Source organism: Capricornis sumatraensis, chromosome 19 (assembly GCF_032405125.1).
Source record: "Capricornis sumatraensis isolate serow.1 chromosome 19, serow.2, whole genome shotgun sequence".
In the NCBI taxonomy this organism is placed as follows: domain Eukaryota; kingdom Metazoa; phylum Chordata; class Mammalia; order Artiodactyla; family Bovidae; genus Capricornis; species Capricornis sumatraensis.
The window spans coordinates 39,288,466-39,306,738 of record NC_091087.1 but is presented as its reverse complement, the minus strand read 5'-3'; the positions used below and the strand labels follow the sequence as shown (position 1 = coordinate 39,306,738).

General features: G+C 36.0%; 1 protein-coding gene across 1 annotated transcript in view; it reads left to right on the top strand.

Annotated features, from left to right (window-relative positions):
- Positions 1 to 18,273, top strand: part of SCAPER (S-phase cyclin A associated protein in the ER) — a 365,239-nt gene that overhangs the window by 41,366 nt on the left and 305,600 nt on the right. The window contains exons 5-7 of the mRNA XM_068991091.1: positions 9,452 to 9,552; positions 12,884 to 13,000; positions 16,806 to 16,966. Coding sequence (XP_068847192.1) covers positions 9,452 to 9,552; positions 12,884 to 13,000; positions 16,806 to 16,966 — 379 coding nt within the window. The remainder of the gene's footprint in view (positions 1 to 9,451; positions 9,553 to 12,883; positions 13,001 to 16,805; positions 16,967 to 18,273) is intronic.

Below are 18,273 nucleotides of genomic sequence, written 5' to 3'. Positions count from 1 at the left end.
ACTGGCATGTCTTTATAGTAAGATGAGAATAGGATGATATTGGTAAAGTGAATACACTTTAAAGTTCTTTGTCTTATGCATTTAAATGGCAACTATGGCCAATTAAGCAATGTCTGCACATAGCAAAACTTGACATCGATTCCCTTTTGTCAGACATGGAGTGGATCTTAGTGGCTTATGCGTTTAAATCTTTCTTGTGTAAAATTTTCATTGCCACTCTCATGTAAAACTAGTCAGTGCTAAGAAAAAGGTCTTTGTGAGATGAGTCGAATGTAGTGTCACAGTAATGTGATTTTGGATTTTCTAAAGAGGAAAATTAGAGTGCAGATTAACTGAATTAGAAGTGATTCCTGTGAAATCTAGTCAGTTTTAAATGTATTTTGTTATTGGAGGCATAGTGTCTGTGCAAATGCTGTATTTGATAAATAGAATGCAGGTAACCCATATTATGAAAACTGGTTTTACATCATGCATAATTATAATGTCCTTTGATATATTCAGCTTTGTATCATTTGCCTTAGAAATGCTGGTAAAATTTTAGACATTTACTTTTCCAAATATATTTCTTTTTAAACTGATGATTTCACATATATGTTAGCAGAATTAAAGATTATTTAAAAGTCTAACCATTATTATTTTTTTTTAATTTGATTTCAGAAAGCTTCAGTTTAGTAGTAAATGTAAAAAATGTTGATGAGGAACACTGGAGGGAAGCATGCCCTTGATAATGGATTTGCTAGTAACTTTTTTCATTCCTGTCTTTTCTTCTTTTTATTTTTCTTGCTGCTGGTATAGAACATCTTGGAGGTATGACTTAGCAGAAAAAGCAGTGGGCCGGGAGTCAATGCAGTGGGGTTTGGGTTCTGTGCTGTCACAACCAGATGACTAAACTCAGTGTTATCTTGAAAATTAAGTGACTGACTATAGACTATGTAACTTCTTCATTCATTAGATAATCCTCTGACATTTACTCATTATGTAACATCTTTTGTCACTAATAGTTTTACTTATTCAGCCCATTCTTTAGAATAAAAATTTCTAAACAAGACTAGAGAGAGTAGAAATTTGCTTTAAGAGGGATTGTAAATTATAATTAATTTCTGTCATAAAGTACCACTGATAAATGTTACATTGGACATCTGAGGGAATAATCTTCTGTTTAATTCACTCAGGCTAAAGAGCAGCATTTGCTAGCATGCTACTGATGTTTCAAATCACTGAATACGTCTCTCTTGTGGTTTGAATTTATTGATTCAGTGTTTTGACACATAGTGGATTTCTAACAAATTTTATTTTGGTGAGTAAATCATAGAATCTTAGAACTGTTAGTAAAGTTGTCTAATCCACCTACCCATTATACAGTTACCCTTGACCATATTCTCTCTGGTAACTAATTCTCTTTTTGAGGCAGCTCTGGCAGGTGAAAATCTGTCATTTTCACTGAGCATTCTTTGTTCTGTAACTTGTATTTATGTGGAAATAATATAATCCCTTTTATGATAACCTCTTTTATGTGAAGATGTTTATCATGCCATCCCATTAGTCTTTAAGCCTAGTCATCCAGTCCTTACTGTAGTTCCTACTATGATGTGATGTTAAAATCTTCCTTATTATCACACTTGGTTAATTGTATTCTACTTTACCTATCTGTCCTCCTTAAATTGTGCTTGCCATGGCTTAGTGGCTAGCAAGTAGCTAGCAACAGAATTAGACTCTAGCTGATTAAATAGAAAAATTAATTCTTTGAGAGGATAGGTCACAGATTTGATACTAAAACCCATGAATCAGGGTTAGAAAATAGGCAGAAACCAGGGAGGTTTTGCAGAGAAACATCTGGCTAGGATGTATTGCTATTTTTTTTTTTAATACCACCGTTTCCTCTTTATCTTTGCCTTGCTTGCTTGAGATCAGAGTCCCAGGCAAGTGAGTCTGATTGGTTAAGTTCTGATCATATTACTGTGCTTAACTGTCAAGTAGTAGAGAGCAGAAAGATCTTCTCCTTTTTCGTTTGTGCAAAAACCCAATTCCCCAAACTAGAAAGAGAGTGGAAATTCTGGTTAGCATTAAAAAACAAAATATTTCATGTAGACAGAAAACTCACAGAGGAAGTGGTCTCATTTTACCTTATGTGATCAGACCCCCAGCCTTTTCATAGTTGCTGTTATAATTGTATTATTGAAGTGTGAGGCCATACTCACTCTTTCTGCTGGCTCAGCAAACTATTTACTCAACTCGAGTTTAGTGTCAAGTAAAATTACAGTCTTTTCTATATGTGTCATGTTTTGTTAAGACCAACCTCTGCCTAATATTTTACTTGCACAGTTAGTTACTGGATCAAATGGTAGAATCAAAAACTTATCATTTAAAAATATCTCATCTTTTTAGATTTGCCACATTACTATAACCTGTCCATGCTGCCCAATAGAAATATAACATGAGCCACATATGTACTTCTAAATTTCCTACTTGTTACATTAAAAAGGCAAAAAGAAACATATGAAAATAACTTACATAATATTTTAAATTTAACCCAATACAGCAAAAATTATTTCAACACAATGGTAGCAAGTCAGAAATACGTAAGAGCCAGCATCAACAACTTCCCATTTGCCAAATCTGGAACAATTCAAGTATTAAAATAAATAATGATAGTAATGGATCATTCAAGAATATAGAAATTGATGAATCCATACTATTATGAATAAGTAAATTAATAAATAGTCAAATAAGGGAGAGGAGAAAGCACCTTTTCTATAACAGAATGCTAAGTAATAAATGTATAAGGAATGATGGAATTAGAAAACCATCATTTAGAAATTATTATAATAATTTATCCAGGCAGGAATCACCAATGGATCTTAAATTAGTGAAATTTGTTGAAGAACACGATATTTATAGTTACAGAATATCTCCCTAAAAGATAGTTTTTAAGTACAGAGAAAAATAGGAAGTTTAAGTGGGGAGTTGTTAGATACCACTTATCAAATTATCAAGTTTATTATCATTAGTAATAGGACATATACATAGTGGGTGCCTCTTTATATTAGGCACTGAGAAGACCACAGCATCACTAATGTAGTATTTCTGATAATTTATTTAATTTGACCTAAAATTGATTGACATATTACAGAATAACTGCCTGTATTCTTTAAAAATATGAGGTCATGAACGACTGAGGAAGAGCAGTAATAGAATGAGGAAGACAGGACAGTTAAATACAAGCATGATTCTCAGTAGGACCTTGGATTAGATTATTTTTCTTCTCTAAAGCCACCCTGATTATTTAACTTATATGCAGAATACATCATATGAAATGCCAGGCTAGATGGCTCACAAGCTGGAATCAATATTGAAGGGAGAAGTATCAATAACCTCAGATATTATGCAGATGACACTCCCCTATTGGCAGAAAATGAAAAAGAACTAGAGAGTGGTTTTTTTTTTTTTTTTTGATGAAGGTGAAAGAGTAGAGTGAAAAGCTGGGTTAAAACTCAACATTCAAAAAATGAAGATCATGGCATCTGAAGAACTGATGCTTTCAAAGCTGTAGTGCTGGAGAAGACTCTTGAGAGTCCCTTGTTCAGCAAGGAGATTGAACTAGTCAATCCTAAAGGATATTCATTGGAAGGACTGATGCTTAAATTGAAGTTCCAATACTTTGGCCACCTGATGCAAAGAGCATCATTGGAAAAGACCCTGATATTGGGAAAGATTTAGGGCAGGAGAAGAAGGGGGCGACAGAGGATGAGATGGTTGGATGGCATCACTGACTCAATGGACGTGCTGCTGCTGCTGCTGCTAAGTCGCTTCAGTCTTGTCCGATGCTGTGCGACCCCATAGACAGCAGCCCACCAGGCTCCCCCATCCCTGGGATTCTCCAGGCAAGAACACTGGAGTGGGTTGCCATTTCCTTCAGTGCTTCATTTCCTCCAAACCATCAGTTCTTCAGTGCTCAGCCTTCTTGAGGGTCCAACTCTCACATCTGTACATGACTACTGGAAAAACCATAGCTTTGACTAGATGGACCTTTCTTGGCATAAAGTGAAAAGTGAAATTGAAGTTGCTCAGTTGTGTCCAACTTTTGTGACCCCATGGACTGCAGCCTACCAGACTCCCCCGTCCATGGGATTTTCTAGGCAAGAGTACTGGCGTGGGTTGCCATTGCCTACTTTGCAATGGACATGAGTTTGAGCAAACTCCCGGAGATAGTGGAGGACAGGAAAGCCTGTGCTGCAGTCCATGGCGTCACAAAGAGTCAGACATGACTTAGTGACTGAACAACAACAACAAAAGTACAGTAGTGGAACAGTTGGTAAAATCTGAGTGAGCTGGAGGACCCACACTTCCTGAATTCAAGCTTACTTCAAAGCTATAATAATCAAAATGATGAGTTGCCAGGATAAGGATAGGCATATAGATCTATGTCTAAGGATAGACATAGAGATCTTGGCAACAAATCCATAAGATCTGTGGTCACTTTTTTTGTTAGAATATCTTTATTTATTTATTTATTTTGGGCTATTCTGGTTCTTTGTTGCTGAGCAGACTTTTCTGTAGTTGCAGTAAGTGGAGGCTGCTTTCTCGTCACAATGTGAAGCCTTCTCATTGTGGTGGCTTCTCGCTGCAGAGAAAGGAAGAGCTCTGTGGTGCACAGGTTTCAGTAGCTGCGTCATGTGGCTTCAGTAGTTGCCATTCCCGGGCTCTAGAGCACAGGCTCAATAGTTGTGACACAGGGGCTTAGTTCCTCCACTGCATGTAGGATCCTCCAGGACCAAGGATCAAACCCATGTCTCCTGCATTGGCAAGTATGCCAACAGGGAGGCCCTGGTCACTGTCTTTTTTGACAAGGGTGCCAAGACTATTTCATGGGGAAAGAATCGCCTTTCAGCAAACGTTGCTGGGACAACTAGATATCCACACACAAAGAATGAATTTGGGTCCCTACCTCACACCATATGCAAAATTTAACTGAAAATGGATCAAAGACCTAAACGTAAGAGCTAAAACTATAGAACTTTGAAGAAAACATAGATGTAAATCTTTGTAACCTTGGAGTAGGCAATACTTTCTCAAATATTATACCCAGAGCACAAGTAACCAAATAAAAAATATGTAAATTGAACTTCATCTGAATTTAAAACTTTTATGTGTTACTAGGACACTCACAAGTGAAAACACAGCTCACAGAATGAGAGAAGATATTTTTAAACCATATGTCTGATAAATCTAATATACAGAATATATGAAAAATGCAGTCCAAAAATAAAAAAGACAAATAGCCCAGTTAAAAAATGGATGAAGAATTTGAATAGACACTTTTGCATAGATGATATACAAATGTCCATAAGCACATGAATATGTGCTAAACATTTTTAGTCATCAGGGAAAATCAAATAAAAACAATAATATCACTTTACTGTCATTAGGTTGACTAGAGTCAAGAAGTCAGAAAATAGCAAATGTTGATAAGGATTGAAGGAGATGCAACCCTCTCATATTGCTAGTGTGGCAATGTAAAATGGTACAGCTACTGTGGAAAAAATTTTGGTAGTTAATGTTAAATGTTAGAGTTACCATATGGCCCAGGAAACCCAAATCCATTTATACACCCAAGAGAATTAGAAACGTGTGTTCCCATAAAACCTTGTACATGAATGTTCACAGCAGCAGCATTCATAATAGGCAAAAAGTGAGAACAGCCTAAATATCCATCAACTGAAAGTGAATAAAAGAAGTTATGTTTACACAGTTATTAATTATAGAAAGGAGTGGAGTACAGATGCATGCTACCAGGTAGATGAGCCTTGAAAACATTCAGTTCAGTTGCTCAGTCGTGTCGACTCTTTGCAACCCCATGAACCACAGCACCTCCCTGTGATGGACAGGCCTCCCTGTCCATCACCAACTCCCAGAGCCTCAAACTCATCTTCATTGAGTTGGTGATGCTATCCAACCATCTCATCCTCTGTCGTCGCCTTCTCCTCCTGCCTTCAACCTTTCCCAGCATCAGGGTCATTTCAAATGAGTCGGCTCTTTGCATCAGGTGGCCAAAATATTGGAGTTTTAGTTTCAGCATCAGTCCTTCCAATGAACAGTCAGGACTGATCTCCTTTAGGATGGACTGGTTGGATCTCCTTGCAGTCCAAGGGACCCTCAAGAGTCTTCTCCAACACAACAGTTCAAAAGAATCAATTCTTCAGCGTTCAACCTTCTTTTTTAGTCCAACTCTCACATCCATACATGACTACTGGAAAAACCTTAACCTTAACGAGATGGACTTTGTGGGTAAAGTAATGTCTCTCCTTTTTAATATGCTGTCTAGGTTGGTCATAACTTTCCTTCCAAGGAGTAAGCATCTTTTAATTTCATGGCTGCAGTCACCATCTGCAGTGATTTTGGAGCCCAAAAAATTAAAGTTAGCCACTGTTTCCCTATCTATTTGCCATGAAGTGGTAGGACTGGATGCCATGATCTTAGTTTTTTGAATGTTGTGCTTTAAGCCAACTTTTTCACTCTCCTCTTTCACTTTCATCAAGAGGCTTTTTAGTTCCTCTTCACTTTCTCCCATAAGCATGGTGTCACCTGCGTATCTGGGGTTATTGTTATTTCTCCTGGCAATCTTCCAGCTTGTGCTTCAAGCAGCCCAGCATTTCTCATGAAAACATTATGCTAACTAAAAGAAGCTACCTCAAAAGACCACATATTATATGATTCTGTTTATATGAAATGTCCAGAAGAGGCCAGTCCATAGATAATAGAAGGTTATCTGTGGTTTCCAAAGGCTGGGGAAAAGGGAAAATGGGGAGTGACTGCTAAGGTTTCTTTTGGGGGATGATGAAAATGTTCTGGAATCAGTTGCATAATTCTGTGTATATATGGTACACAGCTCTGAATTGCATAATTTAAGATGGTGAATTTTATAGTCTGTGAATTATATCTCAGTAAAAATTGAGGGAAAAAAAAGCCTATATTATGCAAATTCTTCTAGAACATAGGAAAATAGAGAGTTTCCTTTCAGCATAACCTTGATAACCAAAAGTCTTATGAGAAAGGAAAATATAGGCCACACTGAAGTACAGATGCATAAGCCCTAAACCAGATAACGATGTATTGAATCTAGTGATTTGAAAATTGGACAGTACATCACAATCAAGTTAGGTTCTTTGCAGTCCTGCAATGTTTCTTTAACATTTGAATGTGAAATTAATGTTATTTACCAGATTAGATGAGTGAAGATGAAAAATCATATGATCATGTCAGTGATTTTGGAAAAATACTTTGTGAAATTCAGCACCCATTCATGGTGAAACTAGTAAACTGAGAATAACAGGGAATATCCTTAGTGATATAAGGAATCTTCCAAAAATTTTAGAGTAAACATCAAGCTTAATGGTGAGATGTTGAGAGCTTTCCTTCTGAAATTGTGAATGAGACAAGATAGGCCATTGTCTTTATTTCTTTTCAGCCTTGGGCCAGCACAGGAATAAGAGAATAAGACATAAAAGATATGAGACTTATGGAGAAAAATAAGTGTGTCATTATTTACAGATCACATGTATATGTATACACACGCACATAAACACACTTAGGAGATCCAGGAAAATCAACATTAACTGAAAAAAAATTTAAAGCAACTACCATTTATTCTTAGGGTTGAGTCTAACAAAAGATATGTAAGATCTCTACACAGAAAAATATAATACATTATTGAGACACACTGAGTAAGATAAATATATAGAACAATAGGTCTGTAAAGACTAGAAAAACAATGTTATAAGAATATCAGTTTTCCTTCAGTTCATCTATAGAATCAATGCAAATGCAATTAAAATTCTATTTTTTTTTACCCTTGGGAACTTGACAAGCTGATTCTAAAATTTGTATGGAAATGCAAAAAGGGCTGGAATTAGCCTAGACAACTTTGAGGTCAAAGATAAAGTTGGAGAATTTACTGAGTTTTGAGATTTATTTTAGAGCTGTAGCAATGCATTATAATTTACTACTGGTATAAGAATAGACCAGTGTAATAGAAGAGATCCCATAGAAACAGACTCATGCTTTAAAAGATAATTTTGGAGAAATCTTCCTGACCTTGTGATAGGAAAAGAACACTTAAAAATGACACAAATAATATCAGTCTTTAGACAAAACAGTCATAAATTAGACCACCTTAAAATTTGGAATTTCTGTTCGTCAAAAGATTCCATTCCATTAGGAGAGTGAAAAGGTGAGCTTATATGTGCTGCACATATAATTGACAATAGGCACATATCCAAAAGAAGTTCTCCTGCACATCAAAAAGAGAAAGACACTAGAAAAACCGAATGAGTTTTGAAAAAACACTTTACAAAAAGAGGTTGGCTGATAAGCATATGAAAAAGTGCTGAGAATCATTAATAATCAGAGAAACACATACTAAAACCAAAACGAAACCATTACAGCCCCATCAGCCAGAATGGCTCAGGTTAAAAACACAAAAAGAAGACCCAAAATGGAAATTCCAGGTATAGATGAGGGTGTGCAGCAAGTAGTGTTCACATACACTGCTGCTGGGTGTGGCAACCACTTTGGAAAACAGTTTGTTACTGTGTATGCAAGTGGAACATAGGCTTACTCTGTGACTCAGCAATTATACTCTTGATCATACACTCAACAGAAATAATACATATGTGCAGTGAACATGTAGATGAGTAATAGCATATAACTTGTAATATCCCAAATTTGGAAATTAGTTCAGTGTGCATCAACATTAGATTGTGTAAATATTAGGTAAATAAATATTAAAATAAATACCAACCAATAAATTTTTATAAACTGTAAATTGGGTAAGTAAATGTTAATAGAATACTGTTCAGTAGTGACCTTGGAATATGACAGTAAGTGAATGGCAGGTACATTCCGCAATATGGATGAATCCAATAAATAAATGTATAACAGAAACCACAAAATAATACATAGTCAATGAGTTCATGTTATGAATTTCAAAATCAGGCAAAATTATTAGAAGTCAAAGCAGTGGTTACTTTGGAACAGTGATTTGGAGGGGGACATCAGGAAACTTTTATTAGAGACTGATAGTGTTAAATTTTTTGTCCTGGATGATGGTTGCATGAGTCCTTACTTTGAAATAATTTATCAGTACATTTATGTTTCATGTACTTTTCTGTTTATTAATATAGCAATAACAAGATTAAAAGAATATTCAGTTGAGAAAGTCTTTAGAAGGAATATCAATACCATCTCTTGGTCTTTAGACTGTGAGCTTCACTAATTTCTTACCAAACAGAATGAAAATAATCCCCCACTCCCCAGATATCGGTAGGTTTTGCTGCTGCATCAATGAGGAGTATTAGTGTAAAAATTATTAATTCCTAAATCCTTTAAAATTTTTTTTCTTGAAGCTCTTTAGTTTCAGAATGGAATCTAATATTTGTTGTTTGTATTGAATTAGGAGGTGCTGATGATGCTGGATAACTATGTAAGAGATTTCAAAGCATTAATTGACTGGATTCAACTTCAGGAAAAGCTAGAGAAGACAGATGCTCAAAGCAGGTAATGAATTCTGGTCTTTATATTTATAGCAGCTGTCAGATTCTAAAGCATTTATTAAAATTGACAATGAACTTGACCTCAGCTTAACTGGAAACTTGTCTAAATCTAAAAGTTGGGAGGCTGCATTTCTCAAGTTCAGTAACAAGTGTTTTATTGGGTACCTACTAGTGCAAGGCACTTGTTATCTTGTACAGAAATGTAACTGCTGAGTAAGATACACTTACTACTTTCATGAATTTGTAGTCTAAGGGTGGGATAAAATAGAACTGATTACTGTGAAAAAATTGTCAATATTAAAGGTGTTCAGAGGACAGAGTCATATCTCTTTTGGGGAATAGATCAGGAAAGATTTTGAGGAGGTTGTAGAAGTGTTTAAAAAATGTGATGGATTTTAATAAAGTTGGCCTTTCAAATGAAGGGATTAAGGACAGCTATAGAAGTTCAGAGTGCATACGAAGTGACAGTAAAGTAGGGAAAAGTATAGTATTTCTTCTTAAGGTAGGAGGCAGTGAGGAAAATTGATGAGATTAGGGGAATAATGAAAGATCAGAGCTGTTTTAGAAACCTTCATTTGGAATCAGCGCGCTGGGGAGCTGCACACAGCACACCTTCATCTGGAATCGGTCCCAGTGCCAGGCTCTGGGACTATTGTGATGAAGAAAAACAGACGCAGTCCTGCTCTCATGAAGTGCACAGTGCATTGACAGGAAACACTGAGGTTAAATACTTACCCGTGTACAAAGAGTCATCCCAAAGAAACATACTATACTTTGCGAGTATAATAAAAGGTACCATCGACCAGTTTGTTAAGCCCAGGAGGATTTCCCCCAAGGAGCTTATATTTCAGTGAGGCAGAAATACCAAGAAGCAGTTAGCTTGACAAGGAGAAAAGAAAAATGTAATCCCAGGTAGAGGTGACAGTGTAGGATATCCTGGAGGTGCAGGAGAGCACAGAATAGTCCACGAGTTCAGAGTTTAGCAGGGCTGGAGTGAATAGAACAGGGAAAGAATAGCATGAGATGAACCTAGAGAGGTAGGCTGAGACCAGATTATGTAGGACTTTGTAGACGTGATAAAAACTTTAGTGCTTATTTTGGGCCATAAAGGTTTTTAAGTAAGGAAATTACATATCAGACTTTTTTTTTTTTTTTTAAAGATCTTTCTGACTGTAGTGTGGGAAGGTTGCGATTCAGCAGTATAGTTTATAGATTAGATGCTGGCTACTCAGGCTCGAGGAAAGGCAGTAGGGAGAGCCGAGACATATTCCAGAGACAGATAATCCAACTATATTTAGTATTTTGGTTATGTGCACAGGCAAAAGAACAATTTGCTATTTAGTTTAGACTTATAAGTGAAGCCTGAACTTTTGTAAAGTGGGTCAGTTCACGTGAAGCTACAGTGATGCACTTTTACCTGGAGAAAACAGGCCTAGGCTCTTTTCCTTGGATTTAACCTTGGTTCAGTCTCAGTGAGTGGAACTGTCCTGTTGAGAAGGCATCTTGTATCCCATCCTAGTTTGTCAACCCGAGGGGGAAACCAAGAGAATGAAGGAATCCCAAGGGACAAATCCAGGAAGTCTTGGTTCCCAGGAAGCCAAATTCAAGGAAACTGGTTGTCTTTGCAATAAGCAGTTTCACCTTTACCCCTGGATAATAGGTGACTAGATCTGGTGGGAGTGAGGGATACATTCTTTAGTGGGGTTGAACCAGATCATCATGCTGATTTGGAGTTGGTGACTGTATTGCCCTTGAAAAGATAAGCAGAGGAAATCAGATTCAGAGAAAACAGAAAAGATGTACAGAGAGGGCAGAAATTAGGGAAATCATCTGGTCTTTCAGAGTTTGAGAGTGTTGCTTTAAAGCCCGCCTCTTCCATACCTAATCCTCATGAGCCACCTTGAGGATATCCTTATCCTTGCTAAGTTTATATCCTTGCTATAAATCTTTATTTTCTTTTTTATTTAGCCTAATGAAGTTTCTGTTCCTTGTATCCAAAAAAGGTCTGTAATATAACTGTCAATGCATTATAGAAGTTAACTAGTTTTTTTTTTCTTGCTTGCAAACTCCAGGCTAGCAGTGGCTATGTTGAAGATTGTATTGAGAAAGATTCTGAGGCGAACTCCAAGCTTAACAGCTATGCCTATCCAGGCATCATGGTTCAAAAATATACCTGAGGCAACACTTTAAAAAAATACATTTTATTTCTTTGGCCGCAGTGGGTCTCAGTTGCAGCATGCAGGATTTTTCATGGTGGCACGTAGACTCTCCAGTTGCAAGGTGTGGGCTCCAGAGCGTGTGGACTTCAGTGGTTGTGACACAGGAGCTCTAGGCATGTGAGATCTCAATTCCCTGATAAGGGATAGAACCCATGTCCTCTGCATTGTAAGTCAGATTCTTAACAACTGGACCATCAGAGAAATCCCTGAGGCAACTTTTTTTACCTTAAGAACTTCCCAGCATTTCTTCTCTCTGCCTCTTGAGGCAGCTCACAGATATAAAAAGCAACCTTTAATTTCCTGTAGGTGGCATTATCCATCTTTCATTCATCATCTCATGCATCAAATTTTATTTGCCATATGATTTGGCAATAAATTATCAAAAGCTTTAGATTTTATTTGGATAAACATCTATATGAATTTTCTTGTTTTCTAGTAATTAGTATCATTTTTTAATGAGAGAAAAAAAATCACAGTCACTAGATTGAATAAAGAGTAAGAGGCTAGGAGATTTGGAGAGTTATGGAGGTCTGATTGAGGGCATAGGGTAGAGAAGATACTGCTTGGGGAAATTTTTTTCAAGTAGAGATTATGCATCCTATCAACTGATTGGTGTGGGACCAGTGAAGAAGGAGGAATAGTTAGCTTTTCTAGCAAAGAACAGTGAAATGTGTATGATGTTGCTCTTGTGGGTGAGGTAGAGGATGAATGTGTATTCTTCAGTTTAACCCTCAGCACTGTCTGTCTGTCTTGATCTCTGCCCTACACTCTTAACTCTCCAACAATACTGGATACAAGTAGCCAAAATTAGTACCATTGCCTTTTTAATGTGTTTTTAGCTGGGTGTATGGAAGCTTTTAAAATATAAGTAGTTTATGTCGTAACCCCATAACCTGCTATAGTGGATGGAAAATCCTGGACCATGCATCATCTGGAATTATTTACTGGTAATATGGTAAATAACTTTCTGATTGACAGTGTACCAAGGAAAAGTTGCGATCTGCTTATGTTTTCATGCACTCAACAACAAAGAGAAAAGATGAGATTACCCTACCACCACCACCACTGCCACTGCCTCTTTTCTCTTTTAATCTTCTGTGTGTCTTGAATTGGCAGACCAACTTCGTTGGCATGGGAAGTAAAGAAGATGTCCCCAGGACGTCATGTGATTCCAAGTCCGTCAACAGATAGAATAAATGTAACATCAAATGCTCGAAGAAGCTTAAATTTTGGGTGAGATGAACTCAAAAAAGGCTACTAAGGCTTACATTATAGTAAATAAATTTTTTGTGGACAATATACTTGTATTATAAAACTTGCATTTCACTGTAAATATATCCTTGTATATGTTTTTGTTTATGTTTGGATAAAAAGTTAAAATCCAGGAGAGTAAAGTTTTAACTTTTAGGAAGTATTTTATGTTCAAACAGGATCCCAAAGTTAAAACTCAGAAATATATTTCATGCTAAATGATTAGTAGCATGAATTGTCAGTTTCACAACAGATGACCTAAATATATCATAAACTGTATTATATGCCATATGGACAGTAATATATCTTTATACATTATAATCTTATCAACAGTTTTATAATTACTATTTTATGAAGTTGTCTTTTATATAACATAAGAGAAGAAAAGAGTTATAAGAAGAAATAAGTTTGTGTTGTCTTTTGTATTTACCTACGTAGTTATTTACTTTTGGTGGTTCTCTTTATCTCTTCATGTGGATTCAGGTTACTGTGTAGTGGCCTATCATTCAGCTGGAGTTGTCTTTAATATATCTTACTAGGCAGGTCTGCTGGTAGAAGTTTTTCTCAAGTTTTGTTTATCTGAGAATATCTTAGTTTATCTTTCAAGTTTCTGAAGGATAGTTTTGCTGTACATAGAATTCTTGATTGAGAGTGTTTCTGTTTTAGCACTTTGACTATGTCCTCTCACTGCCTTCTGGCTTCCATGGCTTCTGATGAGATATAAGGTGTTACTCTTTCATAAGATACCTCAGTTCTCTCTTGGTGCTCTCAAGATTCTCTCTTTGTCTTTTGTTTTCAATAGTTTGATTATGATGTATTTAGGTGTGGAGTTTCTAGAACTTTTTTAGATTTGTAGATAAATGTTTTTCATCAAATTTGGTAAGTTTTTGTCCATTATTTCTACCGATACCCTTTCTGTCCATTTTTCTCTCTCCTCTCCTCTGGAAATCCCACTCATACTGGGATTTTGTTACTCATGATGGTGTTCTACAGTCTTCGAGATTCTGTTGAAATTTCTGCATTCATTTTTCTTTCTGTTTATTGGGTTAGATAGTCTCAATTTACCTCTTTTTAAATTTGCTAATTCTTTATTTTGCAAGCTTAATTCTGCTGTTGAGCCCCTCTGGTGAATTTTTCATTTTCATTATTGTACTTTTCAACTCCAGAACACCTATGTAATTCTTTTAAAGTATTTATTTGTTTATGTATTTGACTGCGACAGGTCTTAGTTGCAGCACGTGGGATCTTCAGTCTTCATTGTGGCATGTGGGATCTTTAGTTGTGGCATTTGGAGTCTGCTTCCTTGACCAGGGATCAAACTTGAGCCCTGTGAATTGGGAGCACAAAATCTTAGCCACTAGACCACTAGGAAAGGCTCTGTGATTATTTTTCATATTTGATTTAATTTTTATTGATACCCTGTATTTGGTGAAACATTTTTCTCATACTTTATTTTTAGATGTGGTTGTGTTTTGTTCTTAAATATTCTTTGAACATATTTATAATAGCTCATTTAAAGTCTTTGTCTAGTAAGTCCAACGTTCAAGCTTCCTTCAGGGCTTGTTTTGGTTGCTTTTCTTTTGTGTGTCCATGAGGAGGCTATACTTTCCTGTTTCTTTGCATGTCTTATGGCTTTTGTTAAAAATCGGATATTTTAAATAGTATAGTGTGATAGCTCTGGAGATCAGATTGCTACACTTTCCAGGATTTGTTGTCACTGTTTAGTGGTGGTGGTTTTGCTACTATTTGTTTGTTATAGTGACTTTCTTGAACTAGTCTTCTGAAGTCTATGTTCATTGTTATTGTAGTCACTGAAGTCTTTTCTTAGTTATCTTAGTTGTCAGCTAATGATTTGACAGATTTCCTTAAATGCCTTGAACCATTAAATCTCCTAGCTCTTTTCTAGTTTTATGTGTGATCACCATGTCTTCAGTGCTCTGGAGTTTACAATTCTAACTTTGCTCTCAATTCCTGCTTCCTCAGAGCCTCAAGGGCAGTCAGAGGTGAGAGATTAGGGCTGTTTCAGACCTTTCCTGAGTTTGCACACAACCCAGCACATGTGTGTGGTCTTCATGATTTCCAAGAATGTATTAGAACTTTTCAAAGCCCCCCATGGACTTCTCATTCTCCATCTTTGCCTTTGAAGTTAGCCATTGTTTGCCCAAAATGCTGTTGATACCTCTGGCAGCTATGATGTTGTTCGTGGAAGTTATCACTGTTGTTTTCCTTAAATTTCCATAGCAAAATTCTCTTTTAAAAATAAATATCTGTTTGGACTCTAGTTCTTTAGAGTGAGTCTTAACGTTTGTAGTGTCAGGGTCAGTAAGTAGTTTGCTTGGTCAGTTATCTTTGTTTGGTTAAAACTTACCCTTTCTTCGTGGCTTCTCATTGCTCCTGTCTCCATGTCCATGGTCAGTTTCATCTCCTGTTACTGCTGGGCCTTGCATATGTGTATATTATTATTAGATTTTCAGTGCGTTAAAGTTTTTAATGTTTATTTTTTGCTCTTACACTATGACCTTCTTTAAGGCAAGATGTTTGTCATATTTTCTGTATCCCAAGCACCTAGCATTGTACTCAGCCCTTAGTAAGAGCTCATTAAGTGTTATTCAGTAGAATCAACTTTTTGCCTTAAATGAGATTATTAGATAGTATTGCCCTAGGTGAAGGTTGATAGACTTTGGAGCCTTATAATAATTGAACTTTAATGGAGTTGGGGAAAGATATATAAGCAAATAAAAGCAAATGTTTGTATATTCAAACACCATTTTAAGAGAAATTCCCCTATAATGCATTCCATTGGTCTGTAGTGCAGAGAGTCTTATATGGTGCATGGCTTATTTTAACACTGAAAGTCTTTAATGCATGCATAATAAAGTTCTCATATTGATCTTCATGTGTTGTATCAGTGAATTAATTGACACCCTTTATTATCATCATAAAATGATAATAAAGCATGCTGAAAAACTGTGGCTTATAGGCTGACTTTAGTATATATACTCACTTCTCTTCTTACTGGTTGAGTTAAATGCTTTAGACTCTGCAGTTAGTTACCAAACTTTTTTATTTAAGTTGTCTGTATTTTAACTCATAACTTAAATATTAAGTAAACCACTAAAATATGAGTGTAAAATGAGTCATTGTTTCTGTGAAAACTAGGATGAGTTTTTGGGAAGCTTTGATAAAGTGAACTGTTAAAGTTTTGCTGTCAAATGAGGAGTGGATAGGACAACTATAAAAGCTTGGAGAGGTTATTAAAGTTGAGAAGAATTGTGTTTGTATTTAATAGGTGTCACTAAATTATCACTCCATTTAAAAAAACCCAAAATTGGGCATTGTCAATGAGGCATCATACTTGAGGTTCATGTAAGAAATAATACACGTGAAAAACCGTTTTAATAGTGCCTGTGTTGATATATGGTCAAATTAATGGACATTTATATTATTAATAGATAAGAGTTTTAAATGAAAATAAAAAGTTAAGGGTATATGTGCAGGTATATGTGCATATTTTTTATGATTCTCCATTTCACTGAGATTTTCTTTTAAACTGAACTAGTGACAGCTTTTATGTTTGTTCCCATACTGTATGTTGTGCTGAACTAATGAAGTATTAGTCCAGGATATTTATGACTATATTTGCCTTAAGTTGCTATGATAGTATGTTATCCTGTATGTGTGGATATACATTCACACATATAATTCATTTAAAATTTAAATATATTAAGTATATATTAAAAATTTTAACATATATTTGATTTATTAAATTCAGTACTTTTCTCCATAGGGGTTCATCTGGCACAGTGGCTGCCCCGCGTCTGGCTCCCACAGGGGTCAGTTGGGCTGACAAGGTAAAGGCTCATCATACAGGCTCTACTGCTTCTTCAGAGGTAGCACCTACCCCGTCTTGCCCACCAGTGGCAGTGCAGAAGCCTTCCCGCAGAAATGGCAAGTGGTTTTGAATCAACGTTTTTATGCAGTAGACAAGTGGATTTACGTGGATCTATTTATTTTATTTGAAATTGGTCATAGTAGCATTATATATTTATCTGGGTGCATCATTTCTGTGATGTTAATTTGCCTTAGTTAAAATCATAAAATAATCTTAAAAACTATATGAAAACTTAGGAAGATCGTTCTAGTCTCAAGTTTGAGAATGATGTCTTTTGTCAATTCATTTATTAAGATCCTTTATAACTCTTTTGACTTAAAGTAGAAAAGAAATACATAGTTCATCCTCTACTTTAAAATATCATGCCAGTACTTCATTAATATTTAAGTACTATTTAAATGCATTTCATTAATAATTTAAATACTGAAATAATATCCTGTTTATCTTTACTCATGTATCTGTTTTCCATACCATCAGAATAAATAAAGATCAAAAATAAATAGAAGGGCCATTATTCTAAAGACCCATCTTTATGTATTCCATAGGGATTTTCTACATGAATTCAGGGTGGATTTTTAAAAATGTTCAGCTGTATTAGGTCTTCATTGCTGTGTATGGGCTTTCTCTAGTCGTGGCCAGTTGGGGGGCTACTCTTCATTGTGATGTGCAGGCTTCTCATTGAGGTGACTTCTCTCGTTGCAGAGCACAGGCACTGGGGTGCACGGGCTTCAGTAGTTGTGACCCATGTGCTCAGTACTTGTGGCCCGTGGGCTTAGTTGCTTCACAGCATGTGGAATCTTTCTGGACCAGGGATTGAACTGGTGGCCCCTGCATTGCAAGGTGGATTCTTAACCACTGGACCAGCAGGGAAACCCCAGGGTAGATTTTTTTTTTTAATACATTTTTAGAGACTTGGATTTTAGAGTTTAGTAAGAAATAATGAATTTGTATTGTGACTTAGAGACAACTTGAGAATACTGCTTTCTTTGCTCTGTGATGAAAGATCTGTTTGGAGCTTTTTGGTTCATAAATGTTTTATTGGATATAACAAAGGTAATGCAATGTCTTCATTACTGATATTGTGTTGTTTTTTTCCATTTTGGTCTCAGTAAGATGTATTGGCTTGTTTCAAATATATGCCTTACTTTTATAGACTATATTGCCTGTGCTTTCTCTATTGAGAAAGTAGAAGATTGAAAGTAGGCATGAGTTATTTCTTAGGAAAAGGTTGGAAAATGTATAATCATAAAGCTTAGTGTCTGTATCTTGAAAGAGTCTGAGAGAAATGTATTAAAAAATCAAAACCACAAGGAATTATATTGGGTTGGCCAAAATGTTCATTTGGGTTTTTCTGTAAGATGTT